This window comes from Bombina bombina, chromosome 11 (genome assembly GCF_027579735.1).
Source record: "Bombina bombina isolate aBomBom1 chromosome 11, aBomBom1.pri, whole genome shotgun sequence".
Classification (NCBI taxonomy): Eukaryota; Metazoa; Chordata; class Amphibia; order Anura; family Bombinatoridae; genus Bombina; species Bombina bombina.
Genome location: NC_069509.1, coordinates 30,568,787 through 30,581,286, shown reverse-complemented (window position 1 = coordinate 30,581,286; position 12,500 = coordinate 30,568,787). Strand labels below are relative to the sequence as shown.

General features: G+C 46.2%; 1 protein-coding gene across 2 annotated transcripts in view; it reads left to right on the top strand.

Moving 5' to 3' along the window:
• The first annotated feature begins 5,568 nt into the window (after positions 1 to 5,568).
• LOC128642236 (zinc-binding protein A33) overlaps positions 5,569 to 12,500 on the top strand; it is a 26,124-nt gene continuing 19,192 nt past the window's right edge. Inside the window, exons 1-3 of one of the 2 annotated variants that reach the window (XM_053694935.1) lie at positions 5,569 to 6,268; positions 6,482 to 7,321; positions 9,779 to 9,874. In XM_053694935.1, coding sequence (XP_053550910.1) covers positions 6,971 to 7,321; positions 9,779 to 9,874 — 447 coding nt within the window. In that variant the 5' untranslated portion in view covers positions 5,569 to 6,268; positions 6,482 to 6,970. Of the gene's footprint in view, positions 6,396 to 6,481; positions 7,322 to 9,778; positions 9,875 to 12,500 lie in introns of both variants that reach the window. The other variant, XM_053694934.1, reaches the window with a different exon arrangement.

Genomic DNA, 12,500 nt, shown 5'->3' with positions numbered 1-12,500 from the left:
AACCAAGTCCCACAGTGTCAGATGATGTCTACAGACTCCTGCTTATATTATCTGTCTTTTCATATGCAGGGAGGGGGAGTGTCTGCTCTTCTTGTTTTCCCAGCCCCTTTCATTGGGTGTCCCAGCCTACACTCATTAATAGTGATAAACTGGGAGCTTCTAAGTAAGTTTTTAAAAGGTTTTATACTGGATTTTTATATTAGTATCTGTGCATATTCTTTATAGTAGTGTCTATGACATGCATTGGTGTATACTGCCCCTTTAAGAAGCAGGGATCATCACCCTGGACAAATCAAGCTGATGGTTTGAACTGTTCTCCAATCGGCGCACTAGCTAAAAAAAATAAAATACATGTGTGAGTCTCGTATAGCTAGAGCGTCAATCGGAGAACAGTTTAATAGCTGGCGGCAAGACTCGCACTAATTATGGCCTGAAAACCCTTATCGACATTAAGGGGTCATTAAGGGGTTAAAATGGATGAATTAAAGTCCATCTAAAATATTGTTTCCATTCTGGATCTGATTATAGGAATTGGAGACTTTACCATCACTTTAATATCCTGTAATAGAAAATCTTGTTCCAAAAATAATAAACACGTCAAACTAAAAAATACATTTGTTTTAATAATGAATTTAGTTAAAATACACTATTTACAGTACAATACATATATACAACACATCGTACACACATGCACAGTATACCCACATCCCACTGCTCATGTACATTGTATTGTCTTCCAACACTGTCTATAGGAATCATTTACATTACACCCTTGCTGCATATGGTGATGCTGATTTGAACATTCTGTCACTAGAGAGACAACCTTCAAACAATGTCACCTGTAATTTCTATTGCAATGCGAACACCTTTAGAACATGGTACTATTATAACGATGCTTTGAACATTGGGCCCTCTGTCTCATGACTCCATCTCTCTCTGTATCATAATTCCACCTCTCTCTTACTACCCTGCTGTATCTCCTCATTCCATCTCTCCTTCAGTCCTTACCCAATCTCCCTCATCCCATCCCTAATCTCCTTCATCCCATCCCTAATCCCTTTCCTAACCTCCCTTATCTCCCTCATCCCATCCCTAATCCCCTTCCTAACCTCCCTTATCCCATTCCTAACCTCCCTTATCTCCCTAATCCCCTGCCCAATCTCCCTCATTTTATCCCTAATCCCCTGCCTAATCTCCCTCATCCCATCCCTAATCCCCTGCATTATCTCCCTCACCCCCTGCCTAATCTCCCTTATCCCATGCCTAACCTCCTTTATCCTCTGCCTTATCTCTCTCATCCCATCTCTCCCTAATCCCCTGCCTAATCTCCCTCATCTCATCTCTCCCTAATCCCCTGCTTTATCTCCCTCATCCCATCCCTAATCCCCTGCCCAATCTCCCTCAACCCCCGCTTTATATCCCTCATCCCATCTCCCTTATCCAATCTCTCCCTCACCACCTGCCTTATCTCCCTCATCCCATCCCTCAGATCCTGCTTTATCTCCCTAATCCCCACCTTATTTTATACCTCACCCATCCCTCAGCCCCTGCCTTATCTACCTCATCCCACGCCTAAACCCCAGCTTCATCTCCCTCATCCCATCTCTTCCCTAATCCCCTGCCTAATCTCCCTCATCCCATCCCTAATCCCCTGCCTAATCTCCCTCATTTTATCCCTAATCCCCTGCCTAATCTCCCTAATCCCATCCCTAATCCCCTGCATTATCTCCCTCACCCCCTGCCTAATCTCCCTTATCCCATGCCTAACCTCCTTTATCCTCTGCCTTATCTCTCTCATCCCATCTCTCCCTAATCCCCTGCCTAATCTCCCTCATCTCATCTCTCCCTAATCCCCTGCTTTATCTCCCTCATCCCATCCCTAATCCCCTGCCCAATCTCCCTCAACCCCCGCTTTATATCCCTCATCCCATCTCCCTTATCCAATCTCTCCCTCACCACCTGCCTTATCTCCCTCATCCCATCCCTCAGATCCTGCTTTATCTCCCTAATCCCCACCTTATTTTATACCTCATCCATCCCTCAGCCCCTGCCTTATCTACCTCATCCCACGCCTAAACCCCAGCTTCATCTCCCTCATCCCATCTCTTCCCTCATCCCCTGCCTAATCTCCCTCATCCCATCCCTAATCTCCTTCATCCCATCCCTAATCCCCTTCCTAACCTCCCTTATCTCACTAATCCCCCGCCTTATCTCTCTCGTCCCATCCCTAATCCCCTGCCTAATCTTCTTCATCCCATCCCTAATCCCCTTCCTAACCTCCCTTATCCCATCCCTAATCCCCTGCCTAATCTCCCTCATCCCATCCCTAATCCCCTGCCTAACCTCCCTTATCCCCTGCCTTATCTCTCTCATCCCATCTCTCCCTAATCTCCCTCATCCCATCTCTCCCTAATCCCCTGCCTTATCTCCCTCATCCCATCTCTCCCTAATCCCCTGCTGTATCTCCCTCATCCCATCCGTAATCCCCTGCCTAATATCCCTCATCACATGCCCAATCTCCCTCATCCCCCGCTTTATATCCCTCATCCCATCTCCCTCACCACCTGCCTTATCTCCCTCATCCCATCCCTCAGATCCTGCTTTATCTCCCTCATCCCCACCTTATTTTATACCTCATCCCATCCCTCATCCCCTGCTTTATCTCCCCTCATCCCATCCCTAATCCCCTGCTTTATCTCCCTCATCCCATCTCTCCCTAATCCCCTGCCTTATCTCCCTTATCCCATCTCTCCCTAATCCCCTGCCTTATCTCCCTCATCCCATCTCTAATACCCTGCCTTATCTCCCTCATCCCCACTTTAATTTATACCTTATCCCATCCCTCATCCCCTGTCAAATCTCCCTCAGCCCCTGGCGAATCTCCCTCATCCCACCCCTCAGCCCCTGCCGAATCCTCCTCATCCCCTGCCTAATCTCCCTCATCCCATCCCCTGCTTTTTCTTCCACATCCCACCCCCCCTCATCTCCTGCTTTATCTCCCTCATCCCATCCCTCAGACCCTGCTTTATCTCCCTCATCCCATAGCCCCTGCCTTATCTCCCTCATCCCATCCCTCAGCCCCTGCCTTATCTCCCTCATCCCATCCCTCAGCCCCTGCCTTATCTCCCTCATCCCATCCCTCAGCCCCTGCCTTATCTCCCTCATCCCATCCCTCAGCCCCTGCCTTATCTCCCTCATCCCATCCCTCAGACCCTGCTTTATCTCCCTCATCCCATCCCTCAGACCCTGCTTTATCTCCCTCATCCCATAGTCCCTGCCTTATCTCCCTCATCCCATCCCTCAGACCCTGCTTTATCTCCCTCATCCCTTAGCCCCTGCCTTATCTCCCTCATCCCATCCCTCAGACCCTGCTTTATCTCCCTCATCCCATAGTCCCTGCCTTATCTCCCTCATTCCCTGCTTTATCTTCCTCATCCCATCCCCCCTCATCTCCTGCCTAATCTCCCTCATCCCCTGCTTTATCTTTCTCATCCCATCCCCCTCATATCCTGCTTTATCTCCCTCATCCCCTGCCTTATTTTATACCTCATCCCATCCCTCAGCACCTGCCTTATCTCCCTCATCCCATCCCTCAGCCCCTGCCTTATCTCCCTCACCCCATCTCTCAGCCCCTGCCTTATCTCCATCATCCCATCCCTCAGCCCCTGCCTTATCTCCCTCATCCCCTCCCTCAGCCCCTGCTTTATCTTCCTCATCCCATCCCTCAGCCCCTGCCTTATCTCCCTCATCCCATCCCTCAGCCCCTGCCTTATCTCCCTCATCCCATCCCTCGCTTTATCTCCCTCATCCCATCCCTCAGCCCCTGCCTTATCTCCCTCATACCATCCCTCAGCCCCTGCCTTATCTCCCTCATCTCATCCCTCAGCCCCTGCCTTATCTCCCTCATCCCATCCCTCAGACCCTGCCTTATCTCCCTCATCCCATCCCTCAGACCCTGCCTTATCTCCCTCATCCCATCCCTCAGACCTTGCTTTATCTCCCTCATCCCATCCCTCAGTCCCTGCCTTATCTCCCTCAACCCATCCCTCAGCCCCTGACTTATCTCCCTCATCCCATCCCTCAGCCCCTGCCTTATCTCCCTCATCCCCTGCCTTATCTCCCTCATCCCCTGCCTTATCTCCCTCATCCCATCCCTCATCCCCTGCCTTATCTCCCTCATCCCATCCCTCAGCCCCTGCCTTATCTCCCTCATCCCATCTCTCAGCCCCTGCCTTATCTCCCTCATTCCATCTCTCAGCCCCTCCCTTATCTCCCTCATCCCATCTCTCAGCCCCTGCCTTATCTCCCTCATCCCATCTCTCAGCCCCTGCCTTATCTCCCTCATCCCATCCCTCAGCCCCTGCCTTATCTCCCTTATCCTATCCCTCAGCCCATGCCTTATCTCCCTTATCCTATCCCTCAGCCCATGCCTTATCTCCCTCATCCACTGCCTTATCTCCCTCATCCCCTGCCTTATCTCCCTCATCCCATGCCTTATCTCCCTCATCCCATGCCTTATCTCCCTTAGCCCCTGCCTTATCTCCCTCATCTCCCTCAGCCCCTGCCTTATCTCCCTCAGCCCCTGCCTTATCTACCTCACCCCATCTCTCAGCCCCTGCCTTATCTTCCTTATCCCATCCCTCAGCCCCTGCCTTATCTCCCTCATCCCATCCCTCAGCCCCTGCCTTATCTCCCTCATCCCATCTCTCAGCCCCTGCCTTATCTACCTCACCCCATCTCACAGCCCCTGCCTTATCTCCCTCATCCCATCCCTCAGCCCCTGCCTTATCTCCCTCATCCCATCCATCAGCCCCTGCCTTATCTCCCTCATCCCATCCATCAGCCCCTGCCTTATCTCCCTCATCCCATCCCCTGATTTATCTCCCTCATCCCATCCCTCAGTCCCTGCTTTATCTCCCTCATCCCATCCCTCAGCCCCTGCTTTATCTCCCTCATCCCATCCCTCAGCCCCTGCCTTATATCCCTCATTCCATCCCTCACCCCCTGCCTTATCTCCCTCATCCCCTGCCTTATCTCCCTCATCCCCTCCCTCACCCCCTGCCTTATCTCCCTCATCCCATCGCTCGTTTCCCTCAGACAACTAACCCCTGCCTCGTCTCCCTCAGTCTCAGCCCTTGGCCCCCTCCCCATGTCACAAGACCAGCCGGGGCCCTGTGATGTTTGCGCTGGACACATTGTGTCATTGTTTCAACGCATTTCCCGCCTCCCCCCTTTCCCTCCGTAGGTCCCCCGCTCCCCCATCAAGCTGAAGTACCGCCCCTCCCCATCTTGCCACCCAATCACTCCCGGGCATGAGCTTTAAGCCCGTAGAACACGTGTTGGCTGAAGAGCTGGCATTCTAACCATATGTGCAGTATTATGGAGCAAAGTTAACTCTGTATTGTCCGCGCGACATGTTCCCCTCCTCTCCGTCTGATATCCCTCCCACTCCTCCCCCTCCTCCACATTGTCCCTCCCTTCTCTCCCTCCCCCAATCCTTGCCCCCTGCGTCTCCCCCTCCCTCCCCTATCCCTCCCCTATCCCTCCCCTCGTCTCACCCCATCCGTCCTCTCCGTCTCTCCCGCCCTTTCCCCCCTGTCTCTCTGTGCGCCCCCTTACGCTCCCTCCCCTCGCTCTCTCCCCTCCCCCCATCCTCCTCCTCCCTCTGCGGCTCAGAGACAGACGCATGAGACAGACCCAGGGAGGAAAGAGGGGCTGAGAGAGAGACATCCTGAGAGCCCAGGGGTCAGTGGGGGGAAGAGAGACAGACAGGTATAGGGGAATACCGCAGAGGCCGAAACAAAAGGGAAACCTGAGAGAGACGAGGAGACAACTAGTGCATGAGACAGTCTGCAGGGCCAGTCAGAAAGAGACAGTCTGCAGGGCCAGTCAGAAAGAGACAGTCTGCAGGGCCAGTCAGAAAGAGACAGTCTGCAGGGCCAGTCAGAAAGAGACAGTCTGCTGGGCCAGGCAGAAAGAGACAGGTGAAACAGTACAGTTAGACTGCAGGCCAGACAGAAAGAGACAGTCTGCAGGGTCAGGCAGAAAGAGACAGGTCACACAGTAGTAAGACTGCAGGGTCAGGAAGAAAGAGACAGGTCACACAGTAGTAAGACTGCAGGGTCAGGCAGAAAGAGACAGGTCACACAGTAGTAAGACTGCAGGGTCAGGCAGAAAGAGACAGGTCACACAGTAGTAAGACTGCAGGGTCAGGCAGAAAGACAGGTTACACAGTAGTAAGACAGCAGGGTCAGGCAGAAAGAGACAGGTCACACAGTAGTTAGACTGCAGGGTCAGGCAGAAAGAGACAGGTCACACAGTAGTAAGACTGCAGGGTCAGGCAGAAAGACAGGTTACACAGTAGTAAGACAGCAGGGTCAGGCAGAAAGAGACAGGTCACACAGTAGTTAGACTGCAGGGTCAGGCAGAAAGAGACAGGTCACACAGTAGTTAGACTGCAGGGTCAGGCAGAAAGAGACAGGTGAAACTGCAGGGCCAGGCAGAATCTGTCTGCTTTGTTAGAGACAGCCCTTAAATCAGGAAACATAGACAGACAGTAAGGCCTCACATGTAGACTGCAAGGTCAGAAAGAGACGTCCCCTGGGTTTGAGAGTACATACAGTTATAGAGCTAGCAAGGCAAGAAATTAAGGTAGCTATACTGCAAGAAAGAGACCTACGGCAGGGAGACATCAGAGACTGGGCACAAAGGTGGTTTACTTATTGATAGCATGAGTGAGATATCCCGAGACTGTCATTAAACAGTGATAGCAGTGGATCACACAGGTGTGTGCTAGTGTTTAGTCAGTGTGACATCTAGGGGTCAGACAGGTGTGTGAGAAGTTTGTGACATCTAGGGTCAGACAGGTTTGTGACATCTGGGGTCAGGTGTGAGTTCAGATTGATAGGTGTGACATCAGAGCCAGACAGGTGACGTCTAGGTAAAAAGCACGTGTGACAGATTGTCAGAGATGGCTGCCAGCCCCTCCCCTCTGCCCCTCCTGCCATCCTTGAGCTGCGTCCTTTGCCGTGATGTCCCCCGAGATCCAGTCACTTTACCCTGTGGGCACTGCCTGTGTCGGAGCTGTCTGGAGCGGACATGGAGGGGACAGGAGACTTACCCTTCCTGCCCTAAGTGTCACCCTCCCCCTGTACAGACCCAAGATGGGGTGCAGAGGGGACTGTGTACAGAACATGGGGAGAAGATACAGATGTTTTCCACCCAAGATGGCAGGCTGATGTGTGCCCGCTGCACGGGGGGCAACGACCAGCAACCACCACACACCCTGCTTCCCATACAGGAGGCGGTGGGAGGCTACAAGGTGAGGCTTCTGTATACACACACATGTACTGTTATACACACCAGCTAGTGTGAGTTACATATAATTACATACTGATGTAACACACATGTACTGTTTTACACACCAGCTAGTGTGAGTTACATATAATTACATACTGATGTAACACACATGTACTGTTATGCACACCAGCTAGTGTGAGTTACATATAATTACATACTGATGTAACACACATGTACTGTTAGTATGCACACCAGCTAGTGTGAGTTACATATAATTACATACTGATGTAACACACATGTACTGTTATACACACCAGCTAGTGTGAGTTACATACTGATGTAACACACATGTACTGCTATACACACCAGCTAGTGTGAGTTACATATAATTACATACTGATGTAACACACATGTACTGTTAGTATGCACACCAGCTAGTGTGAGTTACATATAATTACATACTGATGTAACACACATGTACTGTTATACACACCAGCTAGTGTGAGTTACATATAATTACATACTGATGTAACACACATGTACTGTTATACACACCAGCTAGTGTGAGTTACATATAATTACATACTGATGTAACACACATGTACTGTTATACACACCAGCTAGTGTGAGTTACATATAATTACATACTGATGTAACACACATGTACTGTTATACACACCAGCTAGTGTGAGTTACATATAATTACATACTGATGTAACACACATGTACTGTTATACACACCAGCTAGTGTGAGTTACATATAATTACATACTGATGTAACACACATGTACTGTTATACACACCAGCTAGTGTGAGTTACATACAATTACATATTGATGTAACACACATGTACTGTTATACACACCAGCTAGTGTGAGTTACATACAATTACATACTGATGTAACACACATGTACTGTTATACACACCAGCTAGTGTGAGTTACATATAATTACATACTGATGTAACACACATGTACTGTTATACACACCAGCTAGTGTGAGTTACATATAATTACATACTGATGTAACACACATGTACTGTTATACACACCAGCTAGTGTGAGTTACATACAATTACATATTGATGTAACACACATGTACTGTTATACACACCAGCTAGTGTGAGTTACATACAATTACATACTGATGTAACACACATGTACTGTTATACACACCAGCTAGTGTGAGTTACATATAATTACATACTGATGTAACACACATGTACTGTTATACACACCAGCTAGTGTGAGTTACATATAATTACATACTGATGTAACACACATGTACTGTTATACACACCAGCTAGTGTGAGTTACATATAATTACATACTGATGTAACACACATGTACTGTTATACACACCAGCTAGTGTGAGTTACATATAATTACATACTGATGTAACACACATGTACTGTTATACACACCAGCTAGTGTGAGTTACATACAATTACATACTGATGTAACACACATGTACTGTTATACACACCAGCTAGTGTGAGTTACATATAATTACATACTGATGTAACACACATGTACTGTTATACACACCAGCTAGTGTGAGTTACATATAATTACATACTGATGTAACACACATGTACTGTTATACACACCAGCTAGTGTGAGTTGCATATAATTACATACTGATGTAACACACATGTACTGTTATACACACCAGCTAGTGTGAGTTGCATATAATTACATACTGATGTAACACACATGTACTGTTATACACACCAGCTAGTGTGAGTTACATACAATTACATACTGATGTAACACACATGCAGATCTACTATAAACGTTCTGGTATACACATACTCATACAGAGGTACATACACTTATTTGTGTATAGCAAACTAAACGCATGAATTGGGCTGCGCTTATCTGAACTGGTGGTGATTTCAACACTCAGAGGAACTGATTGCAGCTTTTGAGTACTTTGTCAAAAAAGGCTCAGATGTAGTGGGAATTTGTGCTACGGTGTAGTGTAAGCGCTGCACATATGTATACATGTAACCTGCAGAGTCTATGCATTAAAGGGGCATTGACGTTTTATATATGAATAGTGCATTTCAGCAATTAAGCGCTGTGTGCAGAAAAATCTGCATGCACAATTCATTATGTAAAATTGTCATTTTAGTAGCAAATTGTGCATTGTTCTATAGTTAAGACATACTCATCTTGAAAAGTCTCATGTTTATCTTATCTACTTTGCTGCGGCCAATGAAGAATAGTTCCTGCTTTGTGGTATGTTGCAGGGTCAGGGTTCTTAATCCTGCAGGATGTGATTTAGCCTCTTTGAGGATAGAAAAAAAATAATTGAGGTATATTACAGGAAAATTGTAAACTGCAAACTTTTTTTTATTCTATGCATAATGAAATATTCTGTTTTTACAACTGTACACAGATCATGGAGCTAGATCGGCACACATCATACAGATGATACACTAACTGTAAGCTAATATGATTATTCCTCTCCCCAGGATGAGTTGATGTCTGCAGTCGCCCCCCTGGAATCTCGTCTGAAGGAGCTTCAGCAGATGCAGTGTGCCCAGGAACAGATGATTGCTCAGCACAGGGTATGTCACCAATAAAGATGTCAGCCGCATGTATCATGAGATTCTCAGCATTTAAAGGGACATCAAACCCAACGTTCTTTAATAATTCAGATAGAGCATGTTATTTAACTATCTAATTTACTTCTGTTATCAAATTTTCTGTGTTCTTTTGGAATCTTTTGTTGAAATGCAGAAACGTAAGCTCAGGGGAATGCTCGTTTCTAGAGCACTATATGGCAGCAGTTTTCTAGAGCACTATATGGCAGGGTCTGTAGTAAGTCTAGGACTATGTTATATACAGGGTCTGTAGTAAGTCTTGGGCTATGTTATATACAGGGTCTGTAGTAAGTCTAGGGCTATGTTATATACAGGGTCTGTAGTAAGTCTAGGGCTATGTTATATACAGGGTCTGTAGTAAGTCTAGGGCTATGTTATATACAGGGTCTGTAGTAAGTCTAGGGCTATGTTATATACAGGGTCTGTAGTAAGTCTAGGGCTATGTTATATACAGGGTCTGTAGTAAGTCTAGGGCTATGTTATATACAGGGTCTGTAGTAAGTCTAGGGCTATGTTATATACAGGGTCTGTAGTAAGTCTAGGGCTATGTTATATACAGGGTCTGTAGTAAGTCTAGGGCTATGTTATATACAGGGTCTGTAGTAAGTCTAGGGCTATGTTATATACAGGGTCTGTAGTAAGTCTAGGGCTATGTTATATACAGGGTCTGTAGTAAGTCTAGGGCTATGTTATATACAGGGTCTGTAGTAAGTCTAGGGCTATGTTATATACAGGGTCTGTAGTAAGTCTAGGGCTATGTTATATACAGGGTCTGTAGTAAGTCTAGGGCTATGTTATATACAGGGTCTGTAGTAAGTCTAGGGCTATGTTATATACAGGGTCTGTAGTAAGTCTAGGGCTATGTTATATACAGGGTCTGTAGTAAGTCTAGGGCTATGTTATATACAGGGTCTGTAGTAAGTCTAGGGCTATGTTATATACAGGGTCTGTAGTAAGTCTAGGGCTATGTTATATACAGGGTCTGTAGTAAGTCTAGGGCTATGTTATATACAGGGTCTGTAGTAAGTCTAGGGCTATGTTATATACAGGGTCTGTAGTAAGTCTAGGGCTATGTTATATACAGGGTCTGTAGTAAGTCTAGGGCTATGTTATATACAGGGTCTGTAGTAAGTCTAGGGCTATGTTATATACAGGGTCTGTAGTAAGTCTAGGGCTATGTTATATACAGGGTCTGTAGTAAGTCTAGGGCTATGTTATATACAGGGTCTGTAGTAAGTCTAGGGCTATGTTATATACAGGGTCTGTAGTAAGTCTAGGGCTATGTTATATACAGGGTCTGTAGTAAGTCTAGGGCTATGTTATATACAGGGTCTGTAGTAAGTCTAGGGCTATGTTATATACAGGGTCTGTAGTAAGTCTAGGGCTATGTTATATACAGGGTCTGTAGTAAGTCTAGGGCTATGTTATATACAGGGTCTGTAGTAAGTCTAGGGCTATGTTATATACAGGGTCTGTAGTAAGTCTAGGGCTATGTTATATACAGGGTCTGTAGTAAGTCTAGGGCTATGTTATATACAGGGTCTGTAGTAAGTCTAGGGCTATGTTATATACAGGGTCTGTAGTAAGTCTAGGGCTATGTTATATACAGGGTCTGTAGTAAGTCTAGGGCTATGTTATATACAGGGTCTGTAGTAAGTCTAGGGCTATGTTATATACAGGGTCTGTAGTAAGTCTAGGGCTATGTTATATACAGGAAGAATCAGCAGTTGGGTTGGTAGAAACCACAATTGGGTTGTGCTATGTAAAGTGAGTGGACAGTGAGAAATAAAATACCGTTCTTTCTATGTTGCACTCAATCACTCATGTGGGTAAGACAATAGCAGCTCCAAAAAATGTAAAAAGTAAACATTATTGTTTATTAGGTGACGTTAAAGGGATGGTATGAGGCAAAAATGATGTGATCGGATTGGGTAGCGCAAGGGGTTGACAAACGTTTTCTGTAAAGTACCAGATAGTGAATATTTAAAGTGATGGTAAATACAGGTGTTTGTGAAACGCTAGGATTTACCAGTGCTACAAATAAAGGGGACTTTTAGTCATGAAGTATAAATTACCTCATGCTGAAACTTCCTTTGTCTGCAGTGTATGTCGCGATAAGCGCCTCGGGAAGCCCACGGCAGAATGCTATTTTATCAATGAGGTGTCATCTCCACGTCTTAGCCAATAGCTGTGCGGCCCAGGTGGCATTATGCTGTATGGCTAGCACGCTATTGGCTAACATCACCTCACTGCAAAATAGCGTTCTGCCGTGGGTTGCCTGAGGCGCTCAGCGTGGCGTACACTTCATGACTAAAAAGTAGCCATTATTTATATAAATGGTAAATCGTAGTGTTTCACAAACACTTGTATTTACCATCGCTTTAAGCCTTTGGGGTCGAGGCAAAATGAATGATATTATGTAGTTACTTCTAAAACAAGTGAGAAAACAAATTTTCTATACATTTTTATTGACAAAATGATATTATTTAACAAATGAGAAACTTGAAAACTTTCAGATTTCATAACATTTTTATGTCACAACACAAAATATTATCCTTTTTCTAATGTTTAAAGGGACATTAAACACCTC